Here is a 13,052-nt window from a genome sequence, read left to right as displayed (position 1 = left end):
AAGGCGTTTGACTCACTAAGTTGGACGTACCATTTCAAACTCCTCCGCGCCATAAATTTAGGTCCCCACTTTTTAGCGTACATTCAGTTGCTTTTTACGGATTTCTCAGCATCAGAACGAGCAGCGGGACATCGGTCCACCCCATTTCCCATCCATCGGGGCACGCGTCAGGGCTGTCCCCTATCTCCGTTGCTTTTCGCTTCGGCCACAGAGCTCCTGGCCGTGTGGGTACAACAAGACCCAATGATCCATGGGTTTGAATGGACACAGGAATATTCCGATAGAATTGCACTCTACGCTGACGATGTCCTAATTTTTCTGACAGATCTGTGGTCCTCAGGACCCCGTGTCCTTCAGATACTTCAGATATTTGGGGAAACTACTGGGTTAGGAACTAAACCCTCCAAATCTATATTACTTCCCGTATGCGGCGACCAGAGACGTTAGGCCTGGGCCTCACAACAATCCCACACTACAGATGGTTTGAAATACCTGGGAGTATTTATATTGTCGAGTCCCTCAACCTCGGGGTCGCATAATATCATTCCATTGCCCCCCCCCGGTTCATAACGAGACCCCTGTATAGTCCCAGTTGCCACTATATTTATACGGGCGTTCAGCCATTTTTAAAATGGTATCCCTACCATGTCTGTTATACCAGCTGTAGAACTTTCCATACAACATCCCCTCTTCATGGTTCACACAACTAAATGCGATCCTCGATAGGTTTTTATGGCAAGGAGGGGCGATCCAGGTCGCGCTTCACACGTGCACACAATCAACCTACTGTGGCGGGATTGCGGCTGCAGATATATACGCATATTATTCCGCCTCTCATCTCCTTGTAATTAATGTGTGGTGGTACGGGTCTCAGTCTGATCCAGCGTACGCAGTGGAGCGGCTGGCAATGACAGACACCCCCTTGCAGAAACTTCTTTATAGCCGGGCCAATCTTGACACCCTCCCCCCAGCTTGGAAGACTGTTTTACAGCTTTGGAGACGTACAGTGAAATCCATGGGCTGGTGGGAGAGACGGACACAAACTACTTTCCTTTGGCAGGGCACGTACTTATGCTCCGTCTCTGCTCTGGTCGGCTTCCGCAACTGAGATCTCATTGGCATTTCCACGTTGGGGGACATAATGCACGGCACTATACTCAAGTCTTTTCAGCAGCTACAATCCGAGTTTCATTTACATAAATCCCAGTTCCACCGTTATCTGCAACTACGACACGCCCTAGACCCTCGCATCCGTCATCTGGAGACACTTCCAGAGTTACATCCACTAGAGGGTTGTTTCCTAATGGGAGACATTGGGACGCACAAGATCAAACAAATTTACCAGACATTAACTACCCACACACACAACACATTACATTAGACTAGGGCTGCCTGGGAAGTTGATTTGCCGACCTTGACAGATGACAACTGAACGGAGGCCCTAGCCAGTCCACGATATGCAGCGGTTTCCTCACGCTACTGCCTTATTCAGTTTAAGTACCTTCACCGGGTATATAACACCCAATCCCGGCTGTGGAAGATGGGTGCTATCCAGTCCCCTAAATGCCTTTGATGCACTAAAGAAGAGGGCTCTTTCCTCCACATGGTTTGGAGCTACGCCATGATACAACCGTTTTGGAAACAGGTGACGTCCTGTCTGGGTCGGGTGCTGGCCTCGACCATCCCACTCGACCCCAGACTGCTGCTCCTCCAAAGCACGGAGAAGAATGGGGGGAACCGCTACAAGCAGCACCTTCTGTTTCTAGGCCTAACCCTAGGTTAGAGAGACAAAGCACAGAAATGGAAGGTGACCTCCCCACCTAGCATAGGGGGTTGAAAGAAGGCAATGGATAGGTGCACTGGTGCCGAAATTGTGGTCTTTCAAGCACGGGGATGCCCACAGAGGCACAGAAGGATCTGGGCCTGCTGGGCGACGTATAGGGGCATTGACTTATCCCCATTACCACACTCAGAATTTCATAATCCCACTGGGTAATACATGGGTCATTTTCCAATACCATAGTCCGACAAAACTGATTACTTACGAATATGTCTTTAGCTACACGCAATTATGATTATCTAGGAGGGTTCGGTGTTGTTTGTTACCTCTTCGGCCTGGTGTTCTACAGGCCAAGCTGTTATGGAGTGTTAAAATCAGGTACTCTATGTATTTTGCATCATTTGTAATGTTTTGCAGGGCCCTGCCCACTCTGTACCTTTCAAAGCGAATAAAATTTGTTGTTAAAAAAAAACCTGAAATCACGTCAGCTGATGCACCCCAGAGCTCAGAAACACCAAACGTAACTGCTAACAACTTGAAAAACAATGGCGCTGAACAAGGAACCCCTCCGACAGAGGGGCTCACAATGCAGCCCCAGCAATTTCCACCTGCCCATCAAGAAAACCAAGAGAGCAGCCATCAAATAGTCAAGGAATTCTCCAACCCGACAGCCACAGAGAACACAATTCACCCTCCAAAGAACTCTGCGACACCCACTTGGACTACTTCCACAGCAAGATTACCATAATCTACAACAACTTTGACTCCCAACCAACTGCGCTCAACCTCAACAGCCTCAGCCACCCAGCTTGCACCAGCTGAAGGATCACCACACGGTCTCCACTCACAGCACAAACCATCTCAGCTAACAGGGCATCCATCCACTCAAGGGCACCCGCTGACCCCTCCCTCCCATTTCTTCAATCTCAGAACCAACAAAATTAGCACGGAACTCACCAGCATAATCAATGCCTCCATCACCACAGCAGCCTTTCCGGACAGACAGAAACAGACAAAGGTCAGACCCCTCTTAAAGAAACCCCCTTCGACCCCAGTGAACTGAAAAATTACTGACCAATCTCCTAGCTCCCTTACCCTGCCAAAGTACTCGAGAAGGCCATCAACCAACAGCACACCGAATACATGGAATAAAACCACCTGCTGGACGCCTCCCAATCAAGATTCCATGCCAACCACAGCACATAGACCACGCTGGTCGCTGCCACAGACGACATCAGAACCCTCCTTGACCAAGGGAAGACGGTGGCCCTGATTCTCCTCAACCACTCCGCTGCATTTGTCACTGTATTCACATGGGATGACAGCTCCTCCATATGAATGCTGCAGCCAGAATCATCCTGGACCTCTCCAATTGGACCCATATCACCCCCCACCTCAGAAACCTCCACTGGCTCCCCATCCAGAAGAGAAGCCTGCTCAAACTCCTCATGCAAACCGTACACGATCAAGGACCGACCTACATCAACCACCGACTCAGCTTTCATCTACCTGCTAGCAGTGCTTAATTTGAGCCGGTGCTTTCCGGTGCTCCGCACCGGCACCTTATTGTCAGCACCGGGGCTATGACAGTCTGCCACATGGTGGCGCTGTCCTGCTAATTTCGATATGAACACAATACCAGCTGTTTTTTGGTTCAATTTACATTAATAATGACTAACCTGCCACCCAAGCCATTCTTCTGGCTTTGGGGGTCTGGAATAGTCTGACTTGTCACACTTGTAGGAGTGTGAAGTTTAGTAGCTGTGTATGTACTGTCATTGGGAGCGCTGGCATGGGTTATGTGAGGTGCAAGCTGCAGTGGCCTTCCTACGAGAGGCCCTGCACTTATCCTTTTACAGATTAAGCACTGCCTGCTAGACACCTGCGATCCTCCTTGCAAAAACACCCCCGCATCTGTTACAGCCACATCGGGGGCTACTCCTTCTCCTACGTCACCTAAGCCTGGAACAACCTGCCCCTCCACCTTTGAACAGCAGAAACATCAGAAAGAAACTAAAGACCTGACTTTTCGACTGAGCTCCTGCAGCCCCAGCACCCATATACCCCTAGGGATCACAGTGCCACTCTATACAAATGCTGATTGATTAATTGATTGATTGATTGACATATACTTAAACATTAACATTTATATATGCATAGCTGAAAACCAGATCTTGTACCCAACGGAAGAGCAAAGAATTAAAAGCATTTACCAAGGAGTGTGAAAAAATGTGTTCTAACAAGCAAATATATACAGAAAACAAAATGCATAACTCCTGTCCGTGATTTTTTTTTAATCAGATTTTTTTTAAAAACTTGAAAGGGAACTTCCTAGCATGCACAATACATCTTACATTAATCAGTAACTCATATTACTTAGTTTGCTAAGCATCCCTGCATACATTTGACCAAAACAGTGTGACTGTGGCAGCTGTTCTAGAGGTAGCGCAATCTAGACAGATAAATCCATCTGCAATGTTCTTAGATACAATTTGCACTGGGTGTTCATTAATCCTCCTGTCGATCTTGCTCACCTGGAAGTGGACAGGGCATCTAGTTTTACGGTCGGTCGTTCATATACTTGACATGGCTTGAAAGACTTTGATGGCTGAGGCTGGCGACAAGGGTACTGGTCTACGTACTCTGAGATTAGGCTTGGCTTCACTGCAGGATCAAAAATCTTGGTTGGAAGATGAGGACAATGGTGACGCCTGATTAGTTAAAAGAATGAAAAACAAGCAGGCTGTTAGCTTAAAAATAGAATCTTTCAGTATGGCATCACATTATAAATATCAGTATTATTTGTAATAGTTTTAATAATAGTTTTAAGCAGGTTAGTAATACATTTCTTCTTACAACTAGTTCCTAAAAGAGTAGTACACAATGCTAAAGAAATGCAGTAATAAACTGTAATCAAAATATTCAAAATCTTAACCTAATTATATTAATTGTTGCAGTACTAATGATAGTAATACTAATATAAACTGTAGTATTATTGATGCTAATTCTACTGTTAATAACAACAATGCTATGTAATCGCTTATCTTTTTTTTCTGTCTGCTCAATTTATTACCAGTAGGCAATAAGAAAAGAAGATTTTATTCCACAATTATTTAAAATCATTGCAAATCAATACAACCTTTTAAACCACCACATTTGTAATCTTACAACTACAATTTCTTGTTCTTACAAGACGTTGGGCAAAGAACCTTTCTTTAAAATCATTGCAACACAAGCATTGATACTACTACATGTGTGGTTTCACAACTCAATGTTCAAGTAAACATATGGTGCTTTGCTCTGTTCAAGCAAGAATCTGTTTCTTGCTTGCTGCTATCTTGCATAATTTGCACATTGCACTTTAAATTACCAGGATTCGTGATTTTTATGTACTTTTTCAACAAAAACTGCTTTTAATCGCTTTTACAATTGACTTGCTACCAGGTATCCTTCCCGGCTTCTCTGACCTTGCGGTGTCCGTCTGTTAGAGCGGACCCATCATCTTTGAGGTCAGCGTTCCACTCTCTCCCCACACATCCACATAAAAAGACACGTTGGCGTGGTCACGCAGCGTGTAAACATATGGTGCTTTGCTCTGTTCACCTGATGCGTGTGGGTTTCTTGCTTGCTGCTATCTCGCATAATGTGCACATTGCACTTTATCTTACCAGGATTCTTGATTTTTATGTACTTTTTTAACAAACTGCTTTTAATGGCTTTTACAATTGACTTGCTACCAGGTATCCTTCCCGGCTTCTCTGACCTTGCGGTGTCCGTCTGTTAGAGCGGACCCACCATCTTGGAGGTCAGCGTTCCAGTCTCTCCCCAGCTATCCACATACAAATGACACGCTGGCGTGGCCGCGCAGCGTGTAAACATATGGTGCTTTGCTCTGTTCACCTGGTGCGTGTGGGTTTCTTGCTTGCTGCTATCTCGCATAATTTGCACATTGCACTTTATCTTACCAGGATTCTGGATTTGTATGTACTTTTTTAACAAAAACTGCTTTTAATCGCTTTTACAATTGACTTGCTACCAGGTATCCTTCCCGGCTTCTCTGACCTTGCAGTGTCCGTCTGTTAGAGCGGACCCACCATTTTTGAGGTCAGTGTTCCAGTCTCTCCCCACCTATCCACATAACAAGCATTTACAATGCAATGGTCTCGGCAATATTATAGGTAGAGCTATTGGTATTGCTCATTATTTTTTTATTATTTTTTTATCCCTAAATAAATGGCAGTCATTTCTATTGGCATTAGCTTTTTTTGTGCATATGTGATACCTATTGCATTAGCAGAGAGAGGGTGAGGTAGTGAGAGAGAGTGAGGTATTGAAATAGAGAGTGAGGTAGTGAGAGAGAGTGAGGTAGATAGAGAGTGAGGTAGTGAGAGAGTGAGGTAGTGAGAGAGTGAGGTAGTGAGAGAGTGAGGTATTGAAAGAGTGAGGTAGTGAAAGAGAGGGATGTTGTGAGGTAGTGATATATAAGCATAGAGTGATGTTGTGATGTAGTGAGATAGAGAGGTAGTGAAAGAGAGAGTGAAAGTGAGTTAGTGAGATAGAAAGAGTGAGGTAGTGAGATAGAGAGTGATTGAGATAGAGAGTGATTGAGGGAGTGAGTGAGAGAGAAGTTGTGAGGTTGTGAGCTAGAGAGTGAGGTAGTGATGTTTTGAGAGAGAGAAAGGTTGTGAGATAGTGAGATAGAGTGGATCTAGCCATGCGGAATCTTTCTTGCGCTCTGCGGGATTCCCGGAGCTCCTATTTTGACATCTTGAATATTATCTTTTTTTTTTTTTTAGAATAGCAAGGTTTAAAGGAAAGCCGCTTTTCGTACTGCTTGCCGAAACGTTCAAAGTACATTTCATGTCCACAAACATTAGTGGAAGCAACCTACAATCTAGGTTTCTACTTTGCCAAACTTCGATCTGAGAAAGAGCACTCCCCACCCCCACCCCACAACAAACTGTAGAGATTCTTAAACCTTTGCACTTCAGAGATGTACTTACGGCAGTTCAGCTGCTGATGAAAGTCGGAGATCAGTAACTCTACACAGCCCCGGCTCCGCAGGCGTGGTGTCCCGATGCCAACCTACGAGAAGTGTCAGACACAATCAGCGGGAGGCGCTGCCACATCATGTGATCCAACACACACCGCCTCTCATTTACTCCACTTCCTGCGAAACGGCCCTCTGGCTTTTAACTACTTCGGTCTCTCCAGGCGGCGCGTGCGTGGGGCACAAGAGCTGCCTTATACCGAGAAGGAAGGGAGACTGCCGTCTCTGCCTCTCCTTCCGCCCCATGGTCCGACGCCTAAGTGGGTTTGTTCAGTCTTACGCAAGTCAATTAAAGGCAGGGTTCCCACGTGACGTCACCGATCATAGCAACCTGCAAACACTGAGTTTGGAGGCACAAAGTTACGAGACGATGCCATCTCAGAGATGCAGTGCTCCAGCCCGACCTCCCATGTAACAAAATGCATTCTGGGGGTTGTAGTCCTCGTCAACGGCAGATTATCTACAGTAATTAATACACTCCAAAACAATCATTTCTAAAAAGGAAACTCCCGGACTGGAACATTAAGGCCTTGTGACATGGTCATATGGTAACCTTAGCCAGGAATTAAAAGGCTCACATTCTGTCCCTTTTCTGCCTGCAGAGATAGGGACTGAGAATATAAATCGAACGTTAGACAGAGAAAGAGTGTGTACAGTGCTAGAAAGAAAACCAGCAACGGTTCAGAGAGAAGATATAAGAATACATACATACTTAAATACACACAGAGAGATTGAGGGAGCATCTGTGGGGGCGTATAGAACGAGGAGGAGCTCATCTCTATATGAAATAGATCGGTCATGGTTAGCGATCGGTGATGGAGAATAGGGAGCCAATTTGCGCATGAATAAATCAGACCCTGGTGCTGTGTACAAGAGCCTGTCGAGCCCTCAGCATGTCCGCTGCTGAGACGGGACCAGACTACTAAACAGCTTGTGAGCGAGTGTATGAGCATCGGGAGCTGGGGGCAGGGAGCCAACAGGGGACATTAGCAAATTGGGAAGACTGCGCCATGTGGTAGACAGAGAACCAACGGATTCACCAGGGCAAGAGGGGACGAGGCGCCAAAACATGACTAATGGGCCAGCATAACACCCTGCGTTTCCTGGGAAGATCGTAACGGCGGAACGCCGCGTGTTAACCTGGGCCATGCGTCTGGAGTAGGCGCACGGAGTCGCCGCTTTAACATGGGGGGGGGGAGGCATATTTAACCACGGACGATGTGCCATCTGGGCGCGAACCAGGGATATTCGCTGAGGTGGATGGGGGGCTGTAAGTCAACAAGATAAGGGATGCTCTTACATGCTAAAGGCTCTCGCATTTTTGCCACCTCTTCTTTTGTGCTTACGCCGTGGGTGCCTTGGGTGAGAGAGTGGGGGAAGGAAGGGGCTGAGCAGCGCCACGTCCCCTTACCGAAGAGAAGGATATTGACCTCAGCAGGAAGAACGGATATTGACTTCAGAAGAGACGCTGTGTCGATAGACCCTCGCCATTTCTCTGCTCACGGCCAGACGACAACAAAAAAATGGCGGATGGAAGCTCCGAAACTTTTTCGGATTCGGGGGCGTGTTCCTGCTGTTCTAAAAGGGCGTGGCTAAAAAGTGGAAAGAACAGCAAGGAACACGCCCCCGAATCTGAAAAAGACGGAGCCTATTTGGAGGGACGGCTCTCTCCTCCAATGGCGGGCCTCCGTTTAGGAAGCCAGCCAATGGAGGAGAGGCAAAAAGAGAGGCGGGCTAAGGAGCCACTCTAGGAAACATTAAATCTCGACTTCCGGTTCTGCCTTCGGCAGACCGGTAGTCCTCGACCTAAAAAAGACATGCTGGCGTGGCTGTGCAGCGGACGCACGCAGCGGGCTCGCCACAGGCGCGCCAAAGCCAAGCCCGTCTGTGGCATTCCATGCACCAGCTGCGCACAGCGCCAGCCATGCTGCCCCGTTGGGGTTGCACGAGGCAAATAACAAAGGACACCGACATCTAAGCTACACAAGCACTGAACTACGGAATATAGTTGAGAGTGGAGGTAGGATGGGAGAGTACAAGCTTGAGGAGACTGCGGGCCTTAAGTCGGACTTTATCAGACGAGATACCCTTACATGCGGTCTGCTAAATGTTAGATCTTTGTCCAAACATTACTTGGAGACTCAATTGTTATTGGAAACCGATGATCTGGATGCTTTATTCATGACGGAGACATGGACACACCCTGCCTCAGATTTAGAGCCAGGGTTGGCATGCCCGCTGGGATATAAAGCATTTCATAAACCACGAACCAGTGGTAGGGGAGGTGGAGTAGGGATCATTTTTAAAGAGATATGGGACTTTGCCCCACTGGACATCGATGCGACAGACGGTATTGAACTATTGAGATTTTCACTAAAGGACTCTAAGGGACATGTGCTGACTGGCATAGTTTGCTATAGGCCACCTGGGGCTGTTAGTTTCCAACAACAGCAGGCGCTGAGTGAGGTCCTTAGCAATATGGCGATTGCACACTCCAGACTGCTTATTGTGGGAGACTTTAACCTTGGACTCAGGATATAATAATCTCCTCCAATCATGTGAAGGCCTAAACTTACAACAATGGGTCACTGAGCCAGCACACAAGGGAGGACACATTTTAGATTTAATTTTCTTCGAAAAACAGGTCATAGGAACTGTGGACATTCTGCCCGTGGGTTGGCCCGATCATCACCTGATTAAATTCCGGGTACACAATCCGAGGATGAGTATCCCGGTCACTAGTGAGGTGAGGAATTTTGTTAGCAGGGACAGGAAGTTGCTCCTGTAAAAAGTCAAGAATATCCCCTGTGTTCCCCCTTAATAGATGTTTTGAGGTAGACATGCAGGTGGAAGAAAATTATGTGGCTTTCTGTGCACAGATAACTTCTAGGCTGGACCAGATTGCTCGTTTAAAAAATCATTAAAAAGTAGGCAGACCCTCAGCCCCATGGTTTAATGAGAAATTAAAAAATCTGAAACTGGTATGTAAGCAGGCAGAGAGGAAATGGAGAAAGGTTTACGCAGATGAGGATAAAACCGTCTGGAAGGCAGCAATTGCCAACTATAAAAAAGAAATCTTTATTGCGAAGGCTGAGTACTTCGCTGATACTATTCTGAAAGCTCCCAATAGTACAAGAAGAATTTTTAAAATAATGAATGATATGATTAGTTTGGACTGCTTCAAAAATAAGATTCACCCCACTCAGGACCTCTATGATAGTCTATCGACCTTCTTCGAGGACAAAATCAGAACTATCATTGATGGACTCAAAATGGGCAATTTGCCTAGGGGCAGAGTAGAAGACCACAGTGATAATATTAGAGGCTCACCTGATACAAAAATGCTGAGAAGGGCAGGGGTGGAGAACTCAAGTTCCTTAGACCACCTTGGGATATCATCGGTGGAGTATTTTAACAGAGTGGCTGTAGGTGTCTCCTCAGAACTGATCCCGATGCTTTGGCAGATTTGTAATCAATCTCTGTCCAGCAGATCAGTACCTGCTTGCTGGAAACAAGCATTGGTGACACCACTTCTGAAAAAAACAACGCTTGATCCAACTTGCCCAAAAAATTATAGACCTATTTCTCTGCTACCCTACCCAGTAAAGATCGTAGAACGACTGGTCGGTAGGACACTTTCTAAGTACCTAGAAACCAATAACATTCTGGAGGACGTGCAATTTGGCTTCCGTCCTGGACCTGGAACGGAGACCGCTATGGTGACCGTGTTGTCGATCTTCGAATGCGAGCAGACAGGGGTCAATCAGCTATACTGATTTTGCTTGACCTGTCTGCCGCATTTGACACGGTCAACCATGAGGTCCTTCTGGCCAGACTCGAAGAGGTTGGGGTAGTGGGCACAGCATTGAAGTGGTTCCAATTTTACCTATCTGATAGGAGACAGGCAGTGGCCCTCCTCCTTATCAATCTGAATTCATCAACATTCTGCATGGTGTCCCTCAGGGATCTGCCATCAGCCCAATATTGTTTAACATCTATATGAGCCCTCTGATTACTGTTTTAAGGGCTCATAATGTCAATATTGTAAACTATGCAAATGATACCCAACTTATTCTATCTTTAGAGGGGGACCAGTCTGTATCCTTGGAAGACTTTCATGCCTGTATGCAGGATACAACAAACAAATGATGGACGGAATGCTGACAATGCAGACATTCTCCCCCAGTCAAGAGATCTGGGTTAAATCCATCGTCCATCGTGCTCACTACGCCACTGGAGTCAAGCTATCCTGGCTGATGACGGCTGATAGCCAGAAACCGGTCCTAGGATGCTTGATTCTGGTCCAGGGAAGACATGGCTTGGCAGTTCGGGCTGGACTGTTCCCATGAGGCACAGGGTCAAGACTGATTTGCATATGGCCATGTCTGAACTGGGGTGGTGTGGTGAGCAAAATAACGATGGATTAAACCCAGATCTGTGACTGGGGGTGAATGTTTTGCCATTGTGCAACATTCCTTCCATCATCTTGTGTGTTTTGTATGCAGGATACGGCACACTGGTTGAGAGAGAACTTGCCACAATTTAATGCTGATAAGACCGAGGTCCTTTACTGTGCAGCAGGGAAGTTTCTCCCGCCACTTCCCATCAACTTTTGGCCCCTACCCACAGCCACTTCACTGACACCCTCTGAAACAGTGCGTAACTTAGGAGTTATGTTCAATGACAGACTGAGCCTAGAAACACTAGTAAATAAAACAGTGGGGAGCTGCTTCTCCATTATTAGAGCCCTTCGTAAGGTTCTCCTGTTACTACCAGCTCAAGCCTGAGCGCTGATAGTAAGAAGCACCATCTTGAGCAGGCTGGAGTACTGTAATGCTGTGCTGCTGGAGTCCCCAATATATTTGATTGAGAGACTCCAGAGGATCCAAACGATGGCAGCTAAGTTAGCTCTGAGAAGGCCGAGACGCTCATTTGCCTCCCAGACTTTGTCGGAGCTGCATTGGCTTCCTATATTGCAAAGAGTTCAATTTAAGTCGCTTTGCATAGTGCTCAAGGGTCTGCATGGGGCTGGACCTAAACCAATGCAGAACAAATTTGCTTGGTATGCGCCTGCCCGGAGCCTCCGCTCTTCCTCCGCCAAGTTGGTGAAGGTACCAAGATTTAAAAAAACAAAATCAGGAGGTAGGGCCTTCAGCACCGCAGCTGCATGACTCTGGAATAATCTTCCACCAGAGATGAGACAGCTGGAAGATCTTCTTCAGTTCAGGACGAGGCTGAAAACATGGCTCTATCCTAGAGCATGATTTCACTCAATCGGTTTGACACCCCACGTACCATGAGCTCAGTTGTGACCACGCCTGATAGCGCCAGGATGCCCGTAGGGTGATAGTGCACTTTACAAGTGATGATAACAATAACAATAACAATTGTAGGTGGCTAAGCGCACCTGGTTTATGATGCTCAAGCAATGTGATCAGTTGTAGAGAAATGTCCAATTTGTTGTCTTTTTTAAACAGCCACTTAATTGGGGTTGGCACAGCTTAAACATGCTATTGTAGCGTCAGTTCAGTTTCAGATGTTCAACTTTAGGAAGGATAGTCTTAAAAACTTCCGCCTTAGGGCTGTGAGTTCATTGCAAGTGTAAACTGTATGGAGCAATGTCTCCTTGTTAGCTTTACACAATCTGCAAGTGATAAACATTTTCCCTCTGAGACTGCCATAGTGGAAGACCCTTATTGGCAGCAAGCAAAATCTGGTTTAGATTAACCGTCTCTTCCTCTCTATACTGAGCAGAAGGTGCCAGAACCTTTACTTTGAGTTGGTTTCATATGCATCTAATACCACCCAGCTTATGCTTCTATTTCCTCAAATTAGACAGTCTTCGGCAAAAGATATTATTTTCCCTGCTTAAGTGCTAGCTTTTTTTGTTTGTTGGGAGGAAAGGTTGAAGTCCACATGGTTTGTGACTGCAAAGTTTCTAAGGGGGGTTCTAGATACATTCCACATGGGTTTGTGTTTACAGAGTCGTTTATGACCTTCCACAATAGATGTTTTAAGGACCTTTCTGGGGCTGCTCTTAATTTGGTGGAATAGGCTATGCAGAAGGCATTAAGAATATATGCTTGCTTGTGCAGATTGAACTCCAGTCGCACTTGAGTTTGTGCTGAGCTATCCGGAAGAATAAAGAGAAACCTGTAGGTGTGGTACTGAGTGGTATCACGTTTGGTAATTTTCCAGTTGAAAATGATTGGACCAAAAGTT

General features: G+C 46.2%; 1 protein-coding gene across 1 annotated transcript in view; it reads right to left on the bottom strand.

Moving 5' to 3' along the window:
• The window catches only part of SAXO1 (stabilizer of axonemal microtubules 1), a 194,856-nt gene that overhangs the window by 88,336 nt on the left and 93,468 nt on the right, over positions 1–13,052 (bottom strand). Inside the window, exon 2 of the mRNA XM_085640808.1 lies at positions 4,315–4,491. Coding sequence (XP_085496934.1) covers positions 4,315–4,491 — 177 coding nt within the window. The remainder of the gene's footprint in view (positions 1–4,314; positions 4,492–13,052) is intronic.

This window comes from Triturus cristatus, chromosome 2_1 (genome assembly GCF_964204655.1).
Source record: "Triturus cristatus chromosome 2_1, aTriCri1.1, whole genome shotgun sequence".
NCBI classification, from domain to species: domain Eukaryota; kingdom Metazoa; phylum Chordata; class Amphibia; order Caudata; family Salamandridae; genus Triturus; species Triturus cristatus.
This window is presented reverse-complemented; position numbering and strand designations above follow the sequence as displayed.